The sequence below is a fragment of the Xiphophorus hellerii genome, chromosome 9 (genome assembly GCF_003331165.1).
Source record: "Xiphophorus hellerii strain 12219 chromosome 9, Xiphophorus_hellerii-4.1, whole genome shotgun sequence".
Lineage (NCBI taxonomy): Eukaryota > Metazoa > Chordata > Actinopteri > Cyprinodontiformes > Poeciliidae > Xiphophorus > Xiphophorus hellerii.
This window is the reverse complement of record NC_045680.1, coordinates 15,565,024-15,592,163: the sequence shown is the minus strand read 5'-3', so window position 1 is coordinate 15,592,163 and position 27,140 is coordinate 15,565,024. Positions and strand designations below refer to the sequence as shown.

Sequence of the window (27,140 nt, the reverse complement as noted above, 5' to 3'; positions counted from 1 at the left end):
AGTTTTCCAGCTTCGCTAGAGGGATTTTAAACAGCTTATTTAGAACAAGAAGCTGGAATGTTTTCTCCAGCCGAGAGGGAACAGCTAATCCTCCGGAATATTAAAAAAAAGATCTGACTCACCATGTGGAAGAAGTTTTAATTTTCACCAGGCTAAAAGGGAATAAAAACATACTTTTTACTTTGAACTGAATCCATCAGACAGAAGTATTGAAAGGAAACATAATAATATTTCAGATGTGGTGAGGTTTGAATGTGATTTCTTAAATCAAATGCATCAGGATATGTTAATCCCAACTCTTTTAAAATATTCTGCTTCAGTATATCAAATACTGCTGCCTGGATGATATTTATCTGTGTTAATTATTACACTTTTAGGTTAACTTATCTCAACAACGTTCTTTTAATTTAGTGACTTTCCTGTCTTACACAAATGGAATATAGTAAAACATAGAGGGTCATATTTTATTAAATATTAATCAAAAATGTTATGTAATTGTAGTGGTATAGAAATATACATATTTCTACACAACGTTTCCAGGTGAGACGTTCCGGATGGGTAAAGTGGGCGTGAGATGTAAGAGGCCGCTGCGTCCAAGAACATGTCTTCCTCGTGCTCCCGCTGTATGGCTCGCGTCTCGTGGGTTCTGGCGGTAAAACGGTAACATATAGCCAAGTGTGGTGCATGCTGCTCTGATTTCCTGGTGGTAAAACGCCACTGAGCTGCTCTCCTCTTCCTCGTTCTTCGAGTGTGTGTGTGCGTTTGTGTGGATTGGCAGGTCTCCCCATATTTAGACCATTGCTGCTCTTTTGTCTTCCGGATTTCTGCATGTTTGGTCGATCAAATTCGGACTGTGGTGGCGGTCACACGCCCCAATTAAAGTGGTGTTTGGGGTGCGGCGTCGGCGCGCCCGGTTCGCCTCCTGCTGCGGCGTGGCCAGAGGGCCACACCTGGTTCTGATATTTTAACTTGTATTTTCTATGTTTTTTTAAAATTATTTGTTTCCAGCTCTTTCATTTCTTTATATAACTGTTTATTTATTTGGGCTGACATTGTTTTTCTTTTGTTGTATTAGGTTCAAGGTTGTTGGATTTATTAATTATCTTTTCTGTTGGCGGTTGCTGAGGTCCGGTGATGGTGCTGGTGTGGTGACGGTGTTTTCCTCTTCTGTGTGCCGTGATTCCGGAGTTTGGGTTGTCTCGCTGTCTGGTGCTTTAAAGGGTTTTTGTTTGCTGTGTTTGGTGGATGCTGTCACTATAGTGGCCCCTTCTGCCGGTAACCTCAGCTACTGTAGTTTCTTATGTTTTTCTTAGTTTTTTGTTATAAAGAACTGGTTTTAAAAGAATTTAATAGCTTTTTGTACATTTGAAACTGTCTCAGAGGTCTCAATCTATGAATAACTGAACCTGTGTGCCTTAAAAAGAAGGTAATATTCCCAGGGTGGTGTTGTTGAGCAACTTATTTGGGTCCAGAAATTTAAATTGCACAATATTCCTGAGTTTCATCTAGTGTCGCCACATAATAATATCTTAACCTAACCTGATAAGGACTATTTATTTGTTTAATCCTGACTGATGTAGCTATAGTACACAAACACACCATGTGTTTAATGTCTCTTGAAAACATCCATGTGTTTGAAAGCATATATTGAATAATCTTAATGAATAATCAATGGATAGTTATTGTTAAACAGTGATTATTATGGTAAACTGTAAAATGTCAACCTGGCTTTGGTCAAAAGAAAGGTTTATGTGTTTGAAACCTAGACCTACAATCGTGTGAAAAAGTTGGACACTGTTGAATGTACTTAGATTTGTGGGTATTTAATCCATATGCATATTTAGTAGCAATTTTAGCAGGATTGGGTGAAATCTGTAATTAATCTCCAATTAAACAAAACTTAAATCTTATCACTTAAAAGTTTGCTTAAAATTGGTTTCATAAATGCCATTTCTGGTGAGGAATAAATTATGGCACCCAAACACTTACCTAAAGTGAATAAGGTGACACACTAGTTTTAAACCTTAATAAACATCTTAAAGAGATTGTGCCTTATTTAATCATTGCACATGTAGTTTGGTGGCTTCTGACTGTGTGAACACCAGGAACTATTGAAAGAAGATTGTAACCACTTAAGACACTGGTGAAGAACTTGATGAGGTCTCAAGAGAGTTTGAAATGAACTATTCCCCTGAAAGAAAAATGCTTTACAAGAAAAAGACATTAAGAACAAATGTCAACATGCTTACTTCCATCTTTCTAACATAACCTAAATGAAAGCAAATTATCCTAGAAAGAATATAATAGATGTTTCCTAAAATCATAAAATGTTTTCAAGGCACTTACTGTTTGTGCATCTGATGATTTGAATACATCCAGATACATCCAGAAAAGGTCGCACAAGTAAGTCTTTAGTTTAAGACTAAAGACAATTTAGTTATCAGCCTGGAGGTGAACATGTCATGGTTTGGAGATGATTTGTTCAAGTTTCATAGGCAGCTGAGTTCTGATGGTCAGAGTGAAACAGTGAGAATCAGCACACTGTCCCTCACTGTGTCCTAATCCAATCATCTAACCATCTGAGAAACACTCAAATGGTTATCCAACCGGTTGGATTCAGCCAGATTCAGTAAAAATGTATATGTTTCCTAAATATTTTTGCTATTCTCATATATTTTTTTGTGAAAAATTCCTTAAGAATTTTCTGTTTTCGTCTTCCTCCCTGCTTGGAAGGTGTTCAACTTCTCTCAGTGACATTCTTGAAACCTGTCATCCAAATCCGAGGGTTCAGTAGCAGGCACAGCTATTAGCTGCAGTGCATGCAGCTATTGGAAGATACATACAAGAAAATAAACAGTCTGTCTGACCAGTGAGGCACTCTCTCCATTTCTGTCCCTGGGGATTATGAAGTGAGAAGCTACCGGCTTAAAAGTCGTTATGAGGTGGTTTTAAATTCCTCTTTTTTCATTTTCTCCTCAAATAACCATTCTGAAATAAAACTCAACTTCAGCCATGGAAATTCCTTTCTTTAAACTCCTGGGTGGTGGATAAACATTTAATAAAAGTTAAACATTTAAATAATATTTTGATAATTTCATTCATTTTTTTGAATTGCTTTATTTCCTCTTTAGTAATAATCTGTAGAGTATTAGAAATAACTTTGAAGTATTCTTTTACCTCTATTTTTTGTTTTAGTGTTTACTTTTGCATCATCAAGTTCTTGATGATGCAAAAGTAAAGTATTTATCTGACGAGTAAAGAAATTAGTTCATCTCTACATCAGTTATCTGCTCCTGGTGATTTGTTCAATCAGTGAAAGATGCTTAGTTTTTTTAACAGTAGTGAGAAAAGAATCTTAATAAATCTCAATCTAAGACAGATTTACTCACTTTCTTATTTTCAATTTTTCATAAAAATGTTCAATAAGAAGGGAAGTGTACATCATTAAGACAGCTGTTTGAGAAATTATGAGACTGTTTATGTATATCAATATAGTTTAAAATAAGTCATCAAGACTACATTGAAATAAAACTTTGCAAAAGAGAAAAAATAATCAAATCTACAACATAAATTATGAGAAAATATCGCTACATCAACTAATTTTAAATACACATTAACAGCTATAACACATTAAATAACTTTTATAATTGTGTATTTACTAATCATAAATCAATATATTAAATGATAATGATAATCATAATGTGCTAATAGTGATGAATTAACAAAATATGTTAATGACATTTTATGACTAATATTCACTTAAATCCTCATCCCTTATATTGCTAAAATATTTTAATGAGAAACCTTCACTTTCGTCAAACATGCAAGGTTTTAACACATGAAAAGTTTGGAAGTCATTCTTTAATCCATCCACGTCACACTTAACTACCTGTGTCAGAGTGCAGTTCGTTTTTAACCGTACCATCAAGCTTTGGAAAACAGGCTTTAGTTTTATTGATTTCTTTCTTTCTTTCTTTCTTTCTTTCTTTCTTTCTTTCTTTCTTTCTTTCACTTCTATCAACTACTGGCTCAAAATCAGGTCAGGGCCGAACTGATTTAAAACATCTTGCTGCGTGTTGTTCGTATTTGATTCAATTAAGAAATAGTAGGAACACAGTTTTTGTTTTTAATCCACTTTTTTATTGTAGGAAAAACAATGTACATTTAGTGTGGATACAAAAATAGTTTGCTGTATATACGCATATATCTATATAAAAAAGAAAATCAGCTTATCACAAAGGTGTTTCTATTTTTTGACACAGATTTACTCACATTTTAAAGCTGCCAAAGAGTGGCTCATTCTTAGCAGGTTCTACACATCATAGAGAAATGGACAGTATCATAGTAATGGCTCATATAAATGAAATTGTTGATACTGGCTATAATTTTCATGATAAACTATGATTGTGCTATAAAGGACTGCTTATATGTTTTACATTCACTCTCAGCAACAGGAAATATAAAAATAAGGAAACACAATCCATGTGTTTAAAGATGACAAACGACGCCTGACAGGGAGGTGAAATGACCCCGTTTCTCTCTCCTCTCTGGTATTTCTCCTTTAAGGACTCTGCAAAGACAAATGTTTTACAAATGGTAAAATTGTCTGGTAGGCGTTAGGACAAAACTGCAGGACTGTATTGTTTTTCTTACCTTTATCGGTTTTCTTTTATCCACAATTCTCATCTGCTCCTGCACCCAGGACTCCATAGGGTTGCCACAAAGGGTTTTCTGAATGCCTTTGCGCCTCTTTTTCATCGTAAACCTGCACACAGCAGAAACGTTTTATATGTACTTCTACCATCACACCTTTTTTCTTTTCAGATTGCACTGCTTTGATCTGCCGCTGGACCCGTTCACCTGCTCATTAAACATGTTATTGCATTTTCCCCCCAGAAGCTGCCAGTTCTAACAATGCTACTAAGCCAAAGACCAATCAGGCAGTAGAGAGCAGGACACAACATTTGGTACTCACACAATCGCTCTGATGTTGCAATCGCCATCTGTTTCCTGTATCCTGTAGCTCTCGATGTTCCTCTTTACACCTTTTACAACCTCTCTAACATAGCCGAGGCAGCAGTTGTCGTAGGAGCCTGGAAGAGGTGAACAATGAAGAAAGATGCAAGATGTTAAGCATTTTTTAAAGAGATGCCCACTTTTTTAGCAGCTGGCTGGATCTTTACTTTTTTACTTAATCTTTTGGTATAACATGAAGTCTCTTGCTGTGAACGCTTTCCTCTTTTTTTCTTTTTTGGCATCGAGTTGTGAAAACATTGGGGCTCTGAGCCAACACCATCCGGGAAAGCTCCTCCCCCAAGATCCTCATCATGAACTTAAGAAGGGGCAATTAATTAAAAAATAACATCAGAATGTGAAAGCATATCTAAACTTAATGTGAATGCATATTTAAACTTAATGTGAATGCATATTTAAACTTAGACTTTGAATCTTTTATTCTGCTTATTTCTACTGCCCTGCTCTGCTGTGCATGTATGTTCTGTGAGCATTAAGACTTTCAAATTAATTAATCAATGTTTCAACAATTAGAACGAAACATTGTTTGCACACTGCAGCTAATGTAACATTATTAATCTTTTTATAATAAAATTTCTTTAATAAACTAGTAGCTTTGTTATGTGTGCCTGCTACTTCTGAGAGGTGATAGTTCAAAAATTTCAGGGAGATCTGAAGTCTAATGGTTTGATTTGATAATACCTATTAAATTCATCTCAATTGAACAAATTTAGTACCTCAAACTGTTTTCTGACAAGTACGAAAATTAAACGACAGGCTTGCTGCAGCTCTCCCCATGAGAAAGTCATTTTGAAAAGCAAGCGCTTCAGTTATTCAGAGCAAGCGGTTTTTCTCCTGCAATAATCACATCTGTCATCACCGCCAAGTGATCCACATTTGACAAGTCCTGACAGATACAACCTTAACGTGCTGCGGTAAAAGCCTTTCAAGAAAATGATGCCATCGCTTTGAAAAACAATTGTTTTTTGGGGGGGTACCACATGTCTTCAAATGTCTTCACATGTCTTCAAACCACATGTCTTCTTCAAAGACATGCGGTTTGAAGATCAGTTCAATAAGATTTAAACTTTTGTTTCACCAAAACCTCTAATTTCCCCAAGTCTTTTTTTCAAGTTCTGCAAACACAAACCCTATATGGTCTAAATAAAAGAAATCTGCCCAACACTGACTCACTAAGACATTTAAAATCGAATTTAAAATTGAATTCAGAAGAATTGCATCCCACTTACGGCTAATATTGTCCACTCACCTTGCGCCACACTCAGGTACATGCAGGTGAAAAGCAGAAGGATGGCAAGAGTTTGAAACTTCATGGTTGCTGCGGTTCTCGCTGTTGCTATTTGCTGTTTGCTGGAAAAGAGAGAATATCAATAAATCAAACAACTCCCCTTTCATACACAGACAAATTATTTCTATCACAAGCCCCCCACATCTGTCCTCCTACACTAAACATGCTCTGACCTCTGATTAAGTATATTTAATTTGTCTGGGATCCAGCTGTGTCCAGCTGTTCCTTCTCCAGCACACTTAGTATTGTTTACAGAAATCTAGCAAGATCTGAAAAATTTACAGCTCCAACTCCCTCGCACCACTTATCTATGACACAGAATTGAACTCAGTCTCTTTTACAACATGTTTGCAAAACCAAGGATTGCAAAATTAAGAGAAGAAGAAGAGCTAAAACTCACGTGCTCACATTCAGGACTCCACACGACGTCTTGAAAAGAAAATCTTTTGCTCTGACCCAGTTTGCTTTGAGTCCGTATTCTTATAGTCTGCCTTCCCCCTTGCTCAGTCATTACCACACCTCCTCCGTAGATGCTATCAGTAGATCTGCAATTTGATCTTTGTGGAGTGTGAGCCTCCAAAATGAGTCATGTCATGAAAATGAAGCACATCACCACAAACAAATACACATCAATTCCACCCTCTCGTAAAACTGGAATATCGATTTCCTCTGTTTTTTCCAACATGTATGAATTGGATATCTATGTTATGGAACTATGGAGTGCTAAATATTGATAACACTTCATATCAAATTTTTTAACAAAAAGTTTCCAAATGATAAATCGTCCTGACTCTATGAAAAAACAGTTGAAGCATTGATATGCTGTAAATAATTACTTTTTTGGTTCAGTCCTGTTAGCCTCAGACATTAATTAAATGCTTCTGACAGCAAGAAGCAGACTTAAAGATCTCATATTGTGAAACATCATGCCCTGATCCTAAGAAGTTCAAGAACAGATCATGGACAAGTTATTGACATCTGGATAGGGTCACAGAGTAAAACTTTGATGCTCCAGTGCACCACATCGACAGACATGATCAAATGAAGACAATGCAGAACAGTGAGGAACCTTCCTAAGTAGGGATATGTCTAATTAAAACTACTTCAACCAAATCGAACAAAAAAAAGACACAAAGGCCTCTAATATTTATCATAAAAACAAAACACGTAGTTATGATCCCTTAAACTTTTAAGAAAAATTATGTGTGGACTAAAGTAAACACATAGTTCAAGAACAGAATGTTTTATTTCTCATATTTCTCTCCAAAATATGAGAAATAAATTACCTTGCTGAACTGATATTAAAAAAATCTTTTGTCTCAACGCCGACTAACACTTAACAAAGTCCTACTTACGTCAACAATTGTATTTTGATGATTTAGAAATGTTGAAAGTTGCATTGTGAACACTAAAATACAATACTAATACTTTCTGTCATGACAAACCTTGAATGTCTTTAATTAGATGGAACGATTACATGCTTTAAAAAATAGAAATGTGAAAACGACAGCCATCTGCTTCTGATTGCTTGATGGGATCCTTGTGATGTCTCCAACTCCAGATGTGCAATGTAAAATGTTAACTATTTAAGTCTCATTTTGCTCACACATTTGATCCATTAAACGCTGAAGATTTCTAATGATAAATTCAGTTATTTGTGTTTTGGAAAACTTTATTTTAAAACATATTTCTCAGTAAACGATTTCTGTCTTCAGGTTGAACAGTTCAACCCACAGATAAGGTCAATTCTTGCAGCACTTTCATAATTTAACCACATTTACAGCAACAAGAGTATTGTAATGGATACTGAATAAATGATTCATGTCTGTTTTCTTTTAAATCTCTAAGCTATTCATTAATACGTGTCATACTCCTAAATGTATCACATTGGTCACGGTCCGCTTGCTGACCACAGACAGCCCACACCACATCTGTTCTCCTGTGTATCTCTGTGGGAGACTGTGGGCTGTTTCAGGTTTTTGTTCATCTAAAACTAAAATCAATCCTGAAAAAGAATTGAACATTTGTGATCGCTTGCAGGAGCCATTGCCAAATGGAATCAATCACATTTTTAGAAAACTGAGATTGTGTGCAAGTCTAATTAAAACTTTTATTTAGATGAACATGTCAGAAGGCAACATTCAAAAGTAGAAATTGTGAAAATTGTTTTATATATATAAATATACAAATGAAGAATTTTCCATTTGAAATAAGCAAAATCTTCCAAAAAATATGTAAACAAAGAAATGTTTGCATCACTTGTCCTTTAACATCGCTTCATCTGTGACTGAGCTGTTGAGTACTACTGAGCTGCTGTAGTTCAGTGAATTACATGTTTCCTGTTTCTTGCCTGATTGCTAAGATGTACTCCCCTTCTCTTTAGTAATTACAAAGGAAGACACAAGTGTGTGCAGCTGCAGTTTGTTCAGCAATCGAGCCTCTTCAAATAGACTGCCGCAGAACGTCAAGAGTAGTATTACCAGCTATTTTAAGCTCTTATTTTGTTTAGAATGTGTTTTTGCAGTATTGCGGAACTGTATGGCTTTTGTTCTTCAGCTGCTCACTTTTCTTATCCACTTTTGGATTCTTGCCTCCCCTGGCTCCAGAGTTTTCCCCAAGCTCAATATTGTTGTAATATGAGTAGCATTTTAAACTAAATGCAGACTAAATCTGGACAGCGCATGCTGCTTTAGAATCTGTTGTTCATCTGTACTGATGAATGTTTCAATAAATTCATGGAAGCATTAGTGATTAGTGTTTAAATATGAGCTAGGGCATCCTCAAAATATAAAGATGAATGAGGTTAAAATCCACAATTTCTTACACTCAAAAGTTTAAAATTAACTTTCATATCATAACTTTTTACAGAGAAAACATTTTGTCTTAAAGTGTACTGTGGATTGAGCTTTATAATGTTATTACCTCATCAAAACACATACCCAGACTTTTGCTTTGATTCTTTCATGCATGTTTGAGAAATCCTTGAACATCCTGAAGCATCAATTCAGGGCTGGCATCTAAACACTTGCTCATACAACGCCCCTCCTCTTTATCCAAAGCTCCATCTTGGAGCGACAGTCCTCAGTTTAGCTTCGGCCCCACAGAGTACCCCTTCTACCCAGTCAGATCCTACAGACTAGCTGCAGCAGCATTTAGCAAACACCTGGTGGAAATGCACATCTGCTAAGCTTGATGTATAAACTACAACTTGTAAGCAGGATCAATGGATGGCATGGAGAAGCACTGTTTTGATGACTCGCTGATCCTTCCTGCCCTGTCAGACAGGGCAGGAAGGATTTAAAGAGATAGTGGCCAATTTCAAGGTGTCAGATTAGGTTACGATTCAAAATCAAATTTCTTTTAAGTTGTTTTTTTATATTTACAGCTTTTCAATAACAACTTAAGGTAATATAGTTACTTGGTTGTTTTATAAAATGGCACTACGTGCATTGAATTTATAATATCCCCCTTTAACATCTTTAAAACTATACCTCTTTGGAAGAATTTTAGTTTTTTGTCTTTTATTACCCTTTCCAAAGATATTTCTAGAATTTGAGGTTGGTAGAACCATTATTTAAAAAAGAAACTATAGTAATGAAGACTAGGCGTAAATTTGAACTGGAAGCCTCACCTGCATCACCCAGTCACTGCGTCATGCTTTTCTGCTGCAGCCCACCAGCATCGGCCTCTTCGTAATCAGTCGTCGAGCAAGCCTCCGTCCATGGCTCCATCTGCTCACCACTGAACTTCAATCCACCTCCACCCCTTCTCCGCCCTTGCTCTCCATCCTTTCTCCACCACCAGTGTTTGAGCCCTGGGGGAACGACGTCTCTAATCCTTATCCTAAACTGCTCATCCAAGTTTATTGCAATTCAAACCACCCATGTCTTCTGCCGTGGTCCGAACACCTTAACCCTTACTTCAATCATGCCAAATAAAACTTTCTAATTGCATCTCTTCGTGTGAGTCTCTCAAGGTTGAATTTTTGTTTCATTTTGTCTTTATTTTGAATGAAACTGTAGTTAATGTTTTTTAGATGAAGTTTTAATTTCTTTAGGGAGAGAGAAAATGCTGTGTGAGTTTTGGTGATTAAACTCTTGGTGGTCGGCTTTGGCGAACTCTTGAACAGTCATTTATGAGAATCTTTGGGGCGAAACACCAACAACAACAACAAAGAAACCTGAGAAACATTCTTAAACGGCCACATGAGATTTTTGTAAAACATCTCCAGACCCAGCTCTTAAAATGTTTATTAGACTGAAAGCCTCTTCTTCATACTTCATTTTGTTTTTCAGTTTGGCCTTTTTTCTTTGTTTCTAGACTATGTTTGTCATTAGCCTTAAGTCTGACAAAAGAACAATAGTCTGACCTCAAATATTGCTCATTTATTTTGTTTATGTCTGTCATTTTCTTACTTTAGTGGACACACAAAAAATATTTCACCTAAAGTATCTCTAATTTAACATCAAGATGGACTCACCAGACTTTACGTCTTGTAAAAATAAATGCTTTTCCAATGCAGGTGAAATTCAAATTTATCAGAATATATTCTAAGGTCATATGCAAATGGTTGTCAAAGTCCTTCTTTAAACAAATGACTGTTTTTTTAATCATAGTCATCCAAAATCAGTCCTAACTTTGAAAATAAATAGCTGATTTTGTTGTTCCTTGAATGTAAATATGTATTTTATTCATTTAAGTTAATTAGTCAGAAAATAGTAGTTTTGAAACAACCTACTCTTGAGTTATTGTGCTTAAAGTGACAATTTGTTTGATTGTTCAATAGAGATGTTTCTCTTAGTCTAAAGAATTTCTTTAAAGAAGTATGATATATTTTTATTTGGCTGTTTAATGTGACATGGCTGACATGTTGTTACTGATTGGCTAACCAGCCTCTGATGATGTCTCTTCCCCCCCACAAGCATCTGAGCTGAACCTAGAATGTAACAGAGACTTGAACAAACCAGAAGGCATTCCCTAAACAAGTTGGAGACGGGCTTGAATTTTGAGATTGGTTTGGGATGATGTTTATGCTGCATTTTATTACATTTTATCCAACTTTTCCATCATTGACATGAGACATGCCTCATAGGTGTCCACTAGAAGAAGCAATACACGTAAACGTAAACAATGGTTGAAAATTGAAATCATGCTAAAAGTCTGTCAGTTAAGTGCATCGCATCATAATCCCACCACTCCTGGTTTAGATTACGCATTCAAGCAGACTTTGGGAGGTAAACTAAACACAAAAATTGAATTGTGATTGCACCTAATTAGTAGTAAGCAAAACATATTGGATTTCAGCAAAAAAAAAAAATCATAATTAAACATCAAAAACTGCTGTGTGAATGTATACTACTGCTTCATGAAATGCAAACTGCCTGAGACTTCCAGGCAAAAGTTGGCAGTTTCTGTGAGTTTGTTGAAAAACAGGTAATTGAACAGAGCATGTTACTTGGTCACATCATCAAAATTAATAACGTCTCCTCACATTTGAAATAATTTTGCTTTTTTAACTCTTTATGATGCATTTTTTGTTTCATCCAACTTATAATCTGGAGCAACTTTCAGTCTGGAAAACATGGTAGTTTGTGTTTCTCTGCTTTAATTAATCATCATTGAATAGATTTTAATTGGATTTACAGTAAGTTTAGCTACTGATTTAGTTTATTACTGATTTTTTTAGCTGAGGTCTATTTATTAGTATTGATTCTCATTGACTTGTTCTTATATATGCCAGGAAGATTGTTTAGTGTAAAGATAAATAAATTATAATTATGTATAGTTTGATGTTAAGGATGAATTCCTTTATATCAACTGGTTGATTCACAAAGTCAAACAGTAAAATTTGTTTCCATTTAGCCTGATTGCCCAAATGTGGAAAGCAGATTGAGGTTGTGAAAACATGCAAGTCGTAGAGAAAAACACAAAGAATCTGACCACACAGTCAATTTTGTCAACAACATTGTAAACTAGATTTTCACTGTGCGAATATGTTGTGAAATATGAGGCAAAACTTCACGGCCTATTTCATTTCGTCCACTTAAGGTTGTCTGTCATCACCTCCACACAACATTGTTCTTTGAAGCGATGTTGTCAGAAGCATAAAATTCAGTCAGGATGGTAAATCCGTTCAGCTCAGTATTCATGGAGAGGTGCATGTTCAAATCCGCTGAATATTTATGCAAAAACTTCACCGCATGGGGAGGATTTACAGCACCATGTGTAATGAATTACAAGCCTTGAAGCTTTGTAGCACAAATTGCACATTCACATGTGACTGCGAAATGTCTTTCTCACAGATTGGAGCGGGAGTATCAGATTTCTATTTTTTATTTATGTCTGCAGAGGTTTCCTGCAGTTGAACGGCCGTTATTGTGGGAATGAAAAGGTTTTACTTGTAGCCAGAGTTTGAAAAGTCGACGCTCAGAGAGAAGGGATCTATGTTTTCATTCTTGCAAAAACTTTGACCCCCTTTACCCAGAACTATGTTCAACTGCTCAACATGCTGTCATTTAGAAACAGGAAACAACTTTCACTCGCTTGTTAAGCACTCCCCCAACGTTTTTGTTATTTTAAGTGAGTTAGCCTGCTTTCCAGGATTACAACATATTTAAACATCTATTTGAATTACTGTGTAAATGTAAAAAACATACATATTTTAATAAAATCATGCTTCTGCATCCACCATTTTTATTCCATAATAACATACACAGTTTTTTTTTTTTCCATGTCTCTAAGTTGATGATCACCCTCCAGTAACTGTTACGGAAATGAAACTCTACCCACAAAACTAATATGGAAACCTCGTCCGAGAAAGCTAATTAACAATTAACAAAGATTATAGTAATCAGTTTTCATGATACCGTCTTGCGAAGGCAGAGCATCTTCAGTCAGAGGTGTCTTCAGATTCAGTGCAGTACAGACTGCTGCAGAAGATCTTTCCTGCCAACAGTCACCACCATCTTCAATAACTCATTGAAGAATCGAAATTAATGAGTTACAAAAACATTTAATTTTCCTTTTGGGATTTTTAAAGTATTTTAGAATTTCAATAAAATCTGAATTTAGTGTGTGTTGAAGCAGGGATGCATCTAAAGCCTTCAGGACAATGCTCTTGTAGACTTGAGTTGGAGACCCCCACTAAACAAACAATAAAATAAGAAATGAACTCAGAGAATTCAACTTTTCTTTGCTACTTCTTTTTTAAACATTTTATTTTTTGCTTACACTCAGACTGCATATAAAACCTGTAGCATTGCCTTATACCCAAGTTCCATTATGGTAGTGGTCTGTTAACTTTCCTTAAGGCAGCATTAAGGAAGGTTTTCACTCCAGGAACATTTCGTAGGCTCCTTGATCAGAATTACTTTTCACAGATTTCCAAACGTTCCCAGTGATTGATATGGTTACATCTGAAGTAGGTTTGGTAACAATTACCCTCTGATAGGCCCAGTGGTTACATAACACTGGGAAAAGGACATTCCTCTTGACTTTGCTGTTAAGGCAATTTCAGGACAGAACAGAGAGTGAAAGTAATTGTTCTGAATCTTACTCAATACCCTGTTTTTTTCTCTCTCTTCTGATGCTGGGTTGTTGCAACAGGCCTTTTTATTAGAAGACACTCTGACATGTCTCTGTTGGATATCTCGGCTGGATTCCAGCGGCATCAGATTTGGGGTCTCTGTATGATAATGAACTGCAGCGTTCTGAGCAGGTTGCAGTAATCAGCACCCGTTGATGAGCTGCCATGTATTAAATGATCTGGAGGCTTTTGAAAGCAACAGATTTAACATGCTCCTGCACTGTGGTTTATAGTGGTTTACTGTAAATTTTGTTTGTCAAATAAAACCTTTTGTTGCAATAAAAAGCAGTGTTTACAGTGTTTTCTAGTCTTTTTTTTCTCTTACTCAATCTAACAGTACTTTTTAAACAATGTGCTGCACATATGAAGAAAAAAGAAAACATGTTGTGCAATACATGTACAAAAACGTGACGGTGAAAAAAAGCTTAATGGACATTTAATGTTTTTTATCATACAGTTTTAATCAAGTTCTTTCGTTTTATTGTTTTTATAAATATATTTTTTAAAGCTTAAATAGGAAGCTGAAGTAGTTTCACTAAACCACTTTCAGGCCTGATTAGTGTCAGACTTTTATTTCTCTGCTCCATAAATGAAGGAAACTATTGCGAACATGCCAAAACCACTCAAAAAGCAGATTTAGACCAGACCCAGAGGTCACCAAAGGTCGCAGAAGGACACCTAAAGCACTGCAGATCTCATTTGCCTCCAAAATTACGTCCATTTTAGAGTTTCAAGGTGTAAACCTCCTGCTGATTAACGACTCTTCTCACAGTTGCCAAACACATCCTGATGAACATTTGAGATGCTGTGGAGTGACTTTGAGCAGTGCATTTAAATCCCTCCATTGCAGCTAACTTAAAAATAATTCTGCAAAGACGATTGGGCCAGATCATACTGCATTGTCTGCTCTTATTATTTAGCATTATCTTGAGCAATTTGAGAATTGAGAATCTGTCCGACTTTCTAACATCACTGAACCTAAGCAATTGTCTTTTAAATGTTTTCAGTACAATGAAAAATCTGTGGCTCCTTGTGCTTAGGGAAAGGATTTCCTCAACCTCAGCTTCTTTGGCCTTTTGTTTGTTTTGACTGCTTGGGGAAAGAAGTTCAGAGTACAATAATGGCCAAAGGTTTTGGCATTGGTGCAAATGTTGTGTTTGGCAAACTTTGTAACTTCAGCTTTTTAAGATGACAGTTAAAGTCATTTTTTATTTATTCTACAGATTGATCTGATGTATTATAATAATTGTGAAGAGCTCCATTAGCTCAAAAAGTTTACTTAGTAATATAAAATTTTTCAAGATATTAAAGACCTGATAAAAAACAGATAAAAACACATTACAGTTCACCCTTAAATCCCTTCATATTCTCTAGCATTATTATTTAAAGAGGTGGGGGTTTTATTACCTGGAAAAGGTTTTCTTCATCATCTAGCTACAAGTTAAGAGGTTCATTACAGAATGGTGCCACCATTGCAGAGCTTGCTTAACATCAGCAGCAGGTTGATAAGAAGTGAAAATATTTGGACAACAGCGTTGTGATAAAAGAAGGCACCAATGTAACCCCTTCTGTCCAACAAAAACATCAAGGACAGAGACTGTTCAGGAAGACAGATAATAGATAAAAAGAAACTGGTCCAGAGTTGTTTCCCTGATAAACGAATGAATCCCCCTAATAATTGTTTAGAACATCTGGAAAATCACTTATCTGGCAAAAAAGGTCAGTATTACCATGACTTATGTGTCCTGCCAAAAAGTGAGGCTTCTTGATGCATCCCATGTGTGGTTGTTTCCCATAAATCGGAACAGACTTACTCACAACTTTACCACAAGCCAATGGCAAGGACTGGGAGGTGTATCCAGAAATCCTCTGAGAGCAAATTCTTTCAACATTTATGTTGAGACGATCTGCCTTCTTCCCATCCTAATCACAAAGCGAAAATGATAAAGAAGTGGCTCACATTAATAGCATTGGAATTTTTGACTACTGTCCAGGAATTTCCAGGAATCCTTGTAAATTTGGGGTAAATTTTTTTTTTTTTTTAAAAACAGACACACAGAAGCAAATAAAACTGCTTAAAGCCCAATACTGACATAGACCAGTCAGGATTTTGTCGAAAGTTCATATTTAGAAGTTATGAAGAAAAGGAATCAACACTGTTAATACTGATTATTCACATCTGGTCTTCAGTTGTTCAATGTACTGAGTTTTATTTCACGTGACAAGTCAGTATAAAGTGGTAAATGATATTGAAGAAGAAGGAAAATGAAGTTTTCCAATGTTTAAAAAAATCAGAAGAATATGGTGGGCATCTTAAGTCTCTTTACTCTACCACTCTTAAATAAAATTCAGTGCAACCATTTGCCTGAATTAGTAACCTAAATAGCTCAGGAGCACCAAGCAGTATTCACTGCAAGCGGCACAGCACAGCTTCCCTCTCTTTCATGGTAATGTATGGCCAGATTGCAAGGTTTACAGTAGTATTTTAACAAACGTTTCAAGAATTTAAAATTAGTATTTAAAACATGTTAAAACAAACACATGGGATGAGATGAAAAACTGAATTCTAAACTCTTTAAACACAGAAGAAAGCAGGCAAAAAGACAAAATCGCTAAGAAAAGATATCCACAATATAAAACTTTGAAAGGTTACACTTTTTAGAAATGTCATGTCTATTTCAAAATAGATTATTTGAAACAAATAAATCCTTATGGAAAGTTGGCTGCATAACATTTTTAAGAAACTGCTTTTCTCATAAAATTTTATTTTTCTTTCCACAATATTAATGATGATAATATTATTATTGTTCTCTGCAATATGAATATTTTCAATGTGCATAAACCAATACTTTCATTGTAGTAGGGACACTAACAATTTTAAGACACTTCAAAGAATTACCTTAAAAAAACAGCTGTTTTTTTGTTTACTGAAGGAACAATACTTATTCTACTTGTACAAAGACTTTGTCACCTTTTGACATAATGTAACTGTGTTTGTGGTGACCACCTTAAGCTTTACCTTAGCAGGAACAGAGAAGACTGTCAGAGTTGATTGGAGAAGGAAATGAGCTAAATACATTTTTAAAAACTCATTAGAGGCTGAATTGTGATTGGGATGGGGAATCACCATCCTACAGAATTGGTTGGTTCTACTGCCTCCAACCAATTAAAAGACAAAATCTGAGATGCTGATGAAGTATAAAAGCCTCAAAGCAAGTAATCTAACCACCCATCTCCCGGTAACAAGCAGAGGTGCCAACTTCAAATCAAATTAAATTAAATTAAATTAAATTAAATTAAATTAAATTAAATTAAATTAAATTAAATTAAATTAAATTAAATTAAATTAAATTAAATTCATGTATCAATATTACCGTAATGCAAATATGCAGGAATTAGCATAATAGCTTCATTTCATCATTTGCCTTAAGACATGTAAGCACATAAAAACTTCACCGGTACACACAGTTCTATTAAAAGAAGCAAAAAAAAGTGTCTGTACGATAATAACCATAAAAATGCAATTGTTTCGATCAAATTCAGGAGCCGTTCACCTTAACTCCATTAATACTGCGGCGTTGTCAAGGGAATACAAACACAACATCTCCATCTAGTGGTTGAACAGCAGCAGCGCAGTCCTTGTAATACATGTCTGAGGAGTTGGACGGATTCCTCCATGTGGGCGTGACCGACCGGCTAAGCTTCCATAACAGCCACTGATGTCGCTCTACAGCAGCAGGTGAGTGACTGATTGCAAGTCATCCTGAACTCAGCAGTTTGGCAGCAGGAGGACCTTTTTGTCTTTACATCTGATGAGAGTTATAGTCAGTCATTCAGTCACTGAGTGAAACGGCTTTGTCACGTTTCGACGCAGCAAAAACACTGTTTAGCGACTCGTTAGCTTAGCAACCGAAAGCCACATGGATCTTCAAAACACCAAGACTAACGATGAGGGGAAGGAGTTGCTGAACCACGGCAAGACCCTCCGACTCCACACCGGGAATTTAGTGAACCGGAGCCGGCTGAAGAAGAAGTGTCCCGGCTCTCCCAGCGAGGAGGTAAGGGAAGAATCGCAGAAAAACCTGCTAAGTCATTACTTAGCCTATTAGCTTAGCTTCCAAGTTAGGCTAGGCTACTAAATATTTAAACTGCTGTTTCAGACTGAATGAAGCAGGGTTAAGGTAAACAATAGTACTATTTGTAGCTGTTTCAGTACAACTCTAGAGTTTCAGGTCATGAATGAAACATTTTATGAGAATATGTATGATAAACCATTGAAGTGAATAGTTTACAGACTGCAGTATCTTATCAATGATTGTTGTAGGCACACTTTGAATGTAGAGCTACACAGACCAAGCAGGTGACTTATTTCACCTGTAAATAAATGGTTATCTGGCACAAACGTTATTACAAGTGAGGCCAACAAGCTAGGACTGGGAGTTTCTGTTAGCCAATAACATGTCCAATATGATGAAAGAATCCTGTCAAGACAGCAAAGTAATAAGTTTCTAAATATTTTATCAATTGAAAGGTTCCAACCATGTCGCCTTTACTCTTATTGGAAATACAGGAATTCCTCAAGGCTGTGTGCTGAGCACTGTCAGCTTTGCATTATTCAGAGGATAATTAAACTTCATTGTATAATTTGCTGACACATCAGTGGTAAGTCTAATCACACCTGACAATAAGGAAACCCACAGAAACAAAGTAGAGCATGTTACTGAGAGAAGATTTGTAATTCTTCTAGGAAAAAAAAAACTCTTTATAATAAACTTTATCCTACAGAAATCTGATGAAGGCACAGCACCCACGCAGACTGATAGTCAACTTTTATAGGGTCACAGTGAAGAGCCATCTCAGCTGCCTTACTTCTGCTGAGTGAGAACCTCTGCACAGAACAACACGACTCCCTAAATCAGGGCTGCCCAAAGTCGGTTCTCGAGGGCCGGCATCCTGCATTTTTTAGTTCTCTCCCTGGTTTAACACATCTGGATCCAATGATGACTCGTTAGAAGGCCTAAGAAGAACACTGACATGCTGAAAAGGCTGTTACTACCACCAGGGAGAGAACTGAAACCTGCAGGATGCCGGCCCTCGAGGACTGACTTTGGGCACCCCTGCCCTAAATCATCACTACTTAGATTCTGTGCCTGTACACTCGTCCTCCAGACTCTGAGACCTTGACTTCTGTTTTAAACGAAACACAAAGGGGTAAGATCACTTGCAAAAGGTTTTGAACAACCTTTCTCAGTTGTTCAAAAGGTGAACTACTGAGACACCATGTTGTTCTTTTTCCTCCTTCGCCTGGCTAACGTGGGTAACACATCTTCTCACTCAGGAGTAGCTTAGCATCAGCAGTCAATCAGTGGTAGCCCATTTCCCGGATACATGTGTGTGTGTGATGGCTTTTGAAGCTGTAAATCCACTTTCAATAGTGGATTCACTGTAAATTTCTGTCAGACCTCTTGAATGCACCAGGCTGTGGTCGGCTGACAAGTCAGCAGATATTCTCAGTATTGTTTTAGTCCATAACGTAACATTTCTGTTTTAAAAACATCTTTTTAATAGTTTTATGTAATATTCTAATTTTCCAAGGAGCCACATTTTGAGCTAATGCTAGCTTTAAACAATAATAACAATAAAAATGTCCAGAGATAAACCCTTAAAATCCACCTTTCTGTCTAATGCATCAGTATGATAAAATGTAAATTTACTGCAAAATTTACATTTTGAAATAAATTACTGAAATAAATACACTTTTTTTTGATGCTACTCTTTTTTCATAAAGGCTTCTCGAAATTTCATTGTACATTGTATGATGAGATAAACTGAGACTAGTAGCTATATGTTTAATGTTTAACCTTTTGCAAGTGATCTTTTTATGATGTCACCATTGCCTTATATTAATCAGCTAAAGCCGTTGCTGACAGGTATATTGAGGTTTTATGTGGTGCCTGTTTACAAAGAGGGCTTGGCTGAAGTTTCTACAGCTCCCTTCATTGTCTTAATGTTGTTTGAAGTTTATCCCCCAAAGCATGACACAGCAAGTACAGTCCCCATCACACCTTGGGGATAAGTTTTTCTTCAGGCTTATAATAACCATTATCGGGGGCAAAGGTTGGAATGTGCTCACTTGGACGTAGTGCTCAAAACAATGAGACAGCACTTTTAATCTTTTAATACCGGGTCACTAAAAGTCAAATTTAGTGACACTACATTAGTTTATTGAGCAGACACATGAGTTTTGTTTTGCTACTTTATAATTATGTAGTAATTTTTATTACAGCAGGTTGATATTGTCAATATTTTGATCGTTAAGAGTGTTGCAGTTTCACTTTTCTGACGTGACTTTGTGTGCTACATCAGTGACGTCTGATGCAGCTATCCTACTCGTGTTTTCTCTTTGTAAATAGATTCGCATATTCTGAGTGATATTTAAACTTCAACTCTGTGTTTAATTTTATTTAGCTTCGAGACTGCATCCAAGCCACGCTGAGTGACTGGTTGTCGACGGCCAAACCCACAAACACGGTGAGTAGACGGCTTTTTTCTTTTTGTTTGTTTGTTTGTTTAGAAATAACTGTTTGCATTGATTGTGTTGTATTAATCACATGAACTGCATGTGAACGATGTGCTGCCTCGGCTATTTGGATCGCAGTGTTTGTTAAAGTAAAATAACAGCAGCGATGGCCGTCAAAGGAAGCTTGTGGGCTCTCTGAACAGAAGCTGTCACAGTGGATGTTCATGCCGCACTGCCCGCCAAAGGCGCCTTTCCAAACATGCATCTGTTTGCTGGGTGAAAGGAAGAGGTGAGGGTGGAAATCTTTTGTCACAGGAGGTTCGGAGGCTCTCATTAAACGGTGCTGCTTTTACTGTATAGTGATTCTGTTAATCAAATATATTCAGAGGAGAATAAAACCAGATGCATTAGGCTGCAGGGTATGAGTCCTGCTGAACTTGCTCCAGCTCTGCTTGTTTAGCTGATCTCACCTAATCTGCCTCAGCTTTTATCATCTCACCCAGCAGACTCAGCCAGAGATGGGGGAGGTCTGGACGGTGAGGGGTCTTATACCCCCGGAAAACTCACGTGACTCTTTTCCTGTAGGGAAATGTTGAACGGCACAACTGAGGGCCAGTCATGGGTTCTGGTTTCACTCGTCTGTCTATTCCTTGGTACGTGTGTGTAAGACGTAACACTTTAGCAGCTTCAGGAGATTCTCATACACGTTTATTTACAGTTTTCATTGCCAGAGCTCTTTTTACTTGTGCTATTTTTCTTTTAAACTTATGGCATCTGAATCGATCAGAAAATTATTTTCAATATTTTCTCTTTTGCTTTTACATCATTACTCTTCATTATCTGAAAAACAGTAGTGGGTTGTAATATGAAGCAAGTTAAGCAGAGTGGATCCCTTAAGTATCCTGCCTTCTTCAGATTGATCTCAGATGGGTGCAGGAAGTGTCTCACTAGGGCTATTTTAGCCAACTAGCTGTTGGGGAACAAGGTATATTAAAACATATTTGTTTGTCTTTGTTTTCAATGTTTAAAACATATAATGTCTTTGTTACTTGATTGCAAATAAATCTCTTTCTTTTCAGAGACAAACAAATAAGATTCCACAAACAGACGTCAACATTTTTTAATAACTGAATATTGAATTCAATGTTCCAGCTTTTCGCTTCACTGTAGTGCATAATTCCTTTTTTTTTAATTAATATTTTAACAATATAATATGTACTACTTTTGATTACTTTAGTAGCCAGATGCTCTTGTTTGTGAATATAATTAAAGTTTGGGATTTTAATTTACTTGGATAATAAGTTTTCCAGTCTAGAAGAAATAGAAAATCTATATTTTTTTCCCCATGTACGTAGCTTTTGAGAACTTTCTGAATGCTTTGTGTGAGTAACAAATGAAACATTTTTACATGCAGTTTTTGATAAGACATTTCCTGTTGAACAGGGCTTTCCAGACACACTGGACTGCTCCATTCCTGAGGCGACAGATGCCATCACACCTGAAGAAAGGGACGAGGTGAAGATTTCAGGTCAGCGCTGTTTTGCTGCATTCCACCTGCTGTTGAACTCAGAAGTATTGGAGTAATCAGACTCTGTTTTAGATTAGAATTTAAATTCAGGCTTTTTCCCCCTAGAGATGTAATCCAACCTAAAGATGTCCATTTTTCCACTTATTTTTGTTTTTTGTACCAAATGCTAATAAATCACCAGTCAGGATTCATTGCTGGCAATTTCATAAAGACTCCATGCATGAAGCATAATTTTTTAATTCATGTATATATGTAAATGAAAACTACAAATATCTGTGGCACAAATTTGAGCTCAGCAGATGAAACAGCTGCAGTTGGTCGAGGACGACCTGCTGACTGATGTTTGTTTTTGCAGCGAAGCTTTTTCTCTGTGAGTCGGGTCAGTCGGCCATCAGGGATGCCGTGGAGATGGGTGAGCTTCATATCGCTTCAATAAGAGATTAATAATGCCACAGCCTTGTTTTTTTTTTTTTTTTTAATCAGTTTTATTTTTCTCACCTACAGCTTGCCAGACGTTGGCAGTTTCCCAGCTCGACTCTGTCATCATAGCGCCCCCTGGGACTGTGGAGGGTGACAGCCAGAGCCTGGCTCACCTGCAGCCGGCGTGGGAGGAGCTGGAAACTCTGGTGAGGAAGCAGAAGATCGCAGCCATCGGCACGTCTGACCTGGACAAAGAGCTGCTGGAGCAGCTCTACAACTGGGCCCAGGTAGCTGAGAATCTGTTGTCTCTGAGCTGTGAAAGTGGTAATAAGTCAGAAAGATGCAGAAAGAAACCTCCAAAGCAGGCAAGGATATCTGCATTGTTTTAAACACATAATTTAATTTTGATGTCAGTAGCAGCTGGAGTAACTCTCCTACTGCAACAATACAAGTATGGAGAAAACAGTCATGGCAAGTGCTTCATGTCCTGCACCTGAAATGCAACAAAAATTCAGTCATCACCAAATAAGAGGTTTTGTCCTAGTTTGGCTGATTGAGGAGAAATATTCCCCCTGGTTGGACAAGACTAAACTTGGTGTGGAAGTACATGATAGCTTGGGAGAGAAAGAAACTGTAAATAAAAACTGAAAGGTGGATAGAGACACTTCACCTAAGTCCTCCAAAATAAAATCCACAAAGGAAACACTGAAAGCGCTCACTCCTTGTTAATTTTCCTTCTTTTGATCCCGTTCCAAAAACACCTAACAGACAGAATTATCTCAGTTTGAGGACGAATGTTAGGTAATTTAGACGAGATAAGGAGGAATTTAAAATACCAAAACTAAGCAACTCAAAAAGGAATAGATGGACTTTGATAGGTGTGTGTTTAATCTAGAAAGGTTTACGATTTTATTCAAGTATTTTCATGTCACTTACATGGAAAAAGGTAAGAAAGAATGGGAAACATTTGTATTTCCAGATTTTATCTGCTGAGTCAGTAACTTGGTGAATGTTTTAATCCAGAAAACTGTGCATGCACAAAAGAAAACCACTGGGAAACTTTAAGCATGCATAGATCCACGCACATTACACCCCAATCAACGTGGAGCTGAAAAATGCATGTCCATCATCTACTTCCACTTAATCCTGCAGGAGTTGTTTTCTTTAACGCACTCTCCAGCTCACCAGTCCACCACAGGGCAACTCGGAGACATCCGGAATAAACAGCCATGCACACAAACACTTTTTACATAAAGTGTTAAGCAAATACATGTAAACCATTTCAGTGTGTGCGATTCTTCAGGCTACATGGTCAAATGTCATGTATTCTCGAGGAAAGAAGAGGAACTTGAGTTGAAGACACTTTTAACTGAGCCGTGTGAAAACACAGAGTCAGCAACTATTCAGACTTTGTAGAAAATCATCAATGTGATGATTCATGTACATTGTGCCAGCTTTTCGTTCTGTTCCCAACCACAATGTTTGACTAAATCGTGTCAGGCTACATCAACACAGTGTTGGATAAAAGCCTTTGCACACAGCAAACATTTATGGTACCTGGATGGAACAGAAAAGCCTCCTATCAGCATGAACATCCTGTGATGAAGACCATAGAAATATGTGAGCAGCTCAAACCTCCAATTACGGGTGAACCGGATCTGGCCAACAATAATTTTCACATCGTTGACAGTTTCCCCAACATGGACGCCGGGTCCAATAAGTGTAGAAACATGTTTCTATGAGGCAGTGAATATTTCCACACTTGATAGTGACTCATCTGAACTTTTCATCTGGAAAGAGGCGTAACAATACATTTCATGAGCACAGACTGTTTGTACATAAAAGATTAATTTCATAAATCTTTTATGTTTGGAGTTACTGACTCTAAACTGTGATCATAAAACTTGTAATGGTTAGAGAGATTGTTCAAACGATTGAACAAGTAATGGCAAAAATAAATCATGTTATGCTTAAAGTATAAACTTACTATTTTTTTCTTTTGGAAATGTTACCTTGATCTTATTTATTTTTGTTTTATAGTCTGTAATTTGTCAAGATGTTTGTGGCTTGACTATGTCAGAAGCTTCTATTAGTCAAAACTCAGATTTAAAAATAAAATTGTGAAATTTCTTAGCAAATGGAGTCTTGAAAATAAATTGGTCTCTGAAAAACTTGTTGCAATCCTGTCTTTTTTCCCCTTATGTTGTATGAAATGAAACCATATGTCCTGTCCTGAACCAGGTGAAGCCCAGCAGTAATCAGGTGAACCTGGCCTCCTGCTGCGTGATGCCGCCCGATCTGACAGCCTTCGCCAAAGAGTTCGACATCCAGCTGCTCACACACAGCGACCCCAAAGGTGAAACCTGGTTTTGTTTTTTCTCTTCAGTCGGGCACTGAACTCACAACATAAGTTCACAGTGTGTATGTCACATAAGGAACATAAAATAATGAGGTAGATTATAAATTACAACAAACTATTAATCATATTTTTCCCAAAAATGCAAGGCAGGTTGGGGATAAACAAGCTACACAAGTTAACCTTCACTATGTAGTAGATCAAACACATAAATGTAACAATCTCAATAAATAAATAAATAAATAAATGCATGTTTCTAATAATGCATTCCAATTTTAACTTTCTTTCTATATAACTTTGAATATTAGAGAACAGAATTCAATGTTATGCCCTGAAATCTGAGCACCTGAAACTCACAAACTACATTTTTATTTGTAGTTTGACACCCATTCAAACCCTTTGCAACAATCTGTTGCAAACATTCAGAGTCATTTTCACTTCCATGCAAGATAAACATTCCTTAGATGACTGTAATTGTCTTTCCTATCCTGACCAATCATATTGAAGCTTTCAAAATGTATCATTTAACTTCTTGACAACATTTGATCTAGTATAAAACACAAAGTTTCTGCAAGATCTTAAAAATGATTTTCATTTTAGGACATATGTCTTTTAGCACAAACCAATTTTTCCCAACTACACCTGAAATTATATTTATCTGTGTTTTGAAATCTGTGTGCTCATTCTTTTTTTTTTTTTTTTTTATTTCAACGATTTGTCATCAACATTTTTTCTTGAATAATTAGCTGGTGGCATTGTTTTTGTTCAGTGATGTTCACTGACTGCGTTATTACATTGTCATAAAGTATATTTTCTTTTATCTTTATGATTTGCGGTCAGCCTAATATGTTATATTTTTCTCCTAGAGCTGATGTCGACAGCCACATTCCAGGAGGCGATGCAGGAAGGAGCGTCGGGCCTGAGCGCCACCGACTGGAGGCTGGAGTGGGTCCTCCGCTACTCCGTTATAGTCAAGAGCCGCGGCATCATCAAATCCAAGGGTTACCTGGTCAGCGCGAGGAGAGCGAGCCCCTAGCACTCAAACAGAGAGAGAGGGGGGAAGGAAAACACACGGATGAAGCCATTTTCCTCAGCTGTCATTCTCACACAGAAAGTTCCAGTTCCGATTAATGGACGCTGCAAGTCATGAAGTAATTAAAGTAATTTATCTCCCTGATAAAGTCACATCTTCCTTGTTTCTAACTTTAACAGAAGCACTTGGTGGTTACTAGTAACCTAACACTTTCGGTGAATCATCACCAGCAGCAGCAGTGCACTGACAGCCGCTCAGAAACACAGTAAATGATGTTTTATTACTGGAAACTGTTGGTTGCTAAACCTCGGTTCAATATGAAAGTTGTTTAATTGTCTTGATGTAAAGTGCCTCTCTACTGCCCCCTTCTGTTCTCAGACTTGCCTGCTTTCTACTTAATGTGTAGGAATGCAGCTATGAATATTGGGGAGTAAAACTATTATTGGTACTGTAAAGAAATAAATAAATAATTCTCTACTTTTGAACATATCTAATCCAGTTTAACAGATTTGGAGAACAATTATATTTTTTTTGGATTAGACGATTATCATTCCATTATTAAGCATAACGCACAGATTAAAAACCCAAATGCAGTGGCTGAGTTTATTTCATGGTTAGATTTTGGGTAAGTATGCAGCTATGTATGTAGAAATGTGTAATTTATGCTTTCGAGATGTTTTTGTAGCTATAATGATATGTTCAATCAGCTCATACACAGAAAACTAATCTGAGGCAAAGTAAAGCAATATTACGAGATTAACTAGCGGGCTTGTGTCCTTTATATGTTGTGATTACAGCACTGGAGACGTCACACAAAGAAGATGTGAACAATCTGTTTTTATTTTATTAAATACAACTGTACTTAGACGAGGTCCATGACTGAAAATTCAGTTTTATCAACATATTTAAAATGTCTTATCTGTATATTATGAATTGGCTTTATTAAAGTGATGAAAGTGTGTTTTTTGACTCATCGGTCTTAAAGCGAGAAATAAATCTGTATGAAATGTAATTATTATAAAATGATATATTTATCCTAAGCAACTTGTTTAATAACTTGTTTTACACTAACTTTGTTTCCAACAATAACAAGTTGTATAATAAATTATTTAAAGGTGTGTTAAAACATTAACACTACTCCCAAGGCTCCTACACAGTGTGGTGGTGTGTCCTTCCTATTAACCTTCTTAATTTCCTTCATTCCTGGAATCCTTTGTCTCTTTGTTTTTATGTTTACATATTTGTGTCCAGCCTTCTTTTTCTCTGTTCATCTTTTCCTGCTTCTGTAATTTTCTTACTGTCTTTTCTTCTTTCCATGTTTTTGCTTCTCCCTCTTTTTTAATTTTGCGTCCCTGTCGTTATTTTTATTTACTACT

The 27,140-nt window shown here is 36.6% G+C and overlaps 2 protein-coding genes across 4 annotated transcripts; one reads left to right on the top strand and one right to left on the bottom strand.

Moving 5' to 3' along the window:
* Window positions 1–4,117: 4,117 nt before the first annotated feature.
* On the bottom strand, window positions 4,118–6,898 carry ccl25b (chemokine (C-C motif) ligand 25b). 2 transcript variants are annotated; one of them, XM_032572895.1, is made up of 5 exons: window positions 6,723–6,898; window positions 6,284–6,384; window positions 4,976–5,093; window positions 4,654–4,765; window positions 4,118–4,570 (listed from the first exon to the last, which is right to left on the bottom strand). In XM_032572895.1, the coding sequence occupies exons 2-5, from the start codon at window positions 6,345–6,347 to the stop codon at window positions 4,562–4,564; spliced, it is 303 nt and encodes a 100-aa protein (XP_032428786.1). In that variant the 5' UTR covers window positions 6,348–6,384; window positions 6,723–6,898; the 3' UTR covers window positions 4,118–4,561. The 2 variants fall into 2 exon arrangements, with proteins under 2 accessions (XP_032428786.1, XP_032428787.1); XM_032572896.1 differs by having other exon boundaries at window positions 6,731–6,827.
* A 10,657-nt stretch (window positions 6,899–17,555) lies between these two features.
* On the top strand, window positions 17,556–26,804 carry gclm (glutamate-cysteine ligase, modifier subunit). Of its 2 annotated transcripts, XM_032572814.1 has the most exons (8): window positions 17,556–17,646; window positions 17,782–17,965; window positions 20,376–20,438; window positions 21,871–21,955; window positions 22,311–22,367; window positions 22,460–22,662; window positions 24,617–24,731; window positions 25,598–26,804. In XM_032572814.1, the coding sequence occupies exons 2-8, from the start codon at window positions 17,828–17,830 to the stop codon at window positions 25,765–25,767; spliced, it is 831 nt and encodes a 276-aa protein (XP_032428705.1). In that variant the 5' UTR covers window positions 17,556–17,646; window positions 17,782–17,827; the 3' UTR covers window positions 25,768–26,804. The 2 variants fall into 2 exon arrangements, with proteins under 2 accessions (XP_032428705.1, XP_032428704.1); XM_032572813.1 differs by having other exon boundaries at window positions 17,596–17,965.
* The last annotated feature ends 336 nt before the right edge of the window (window positions 26,805–27,140 follow it).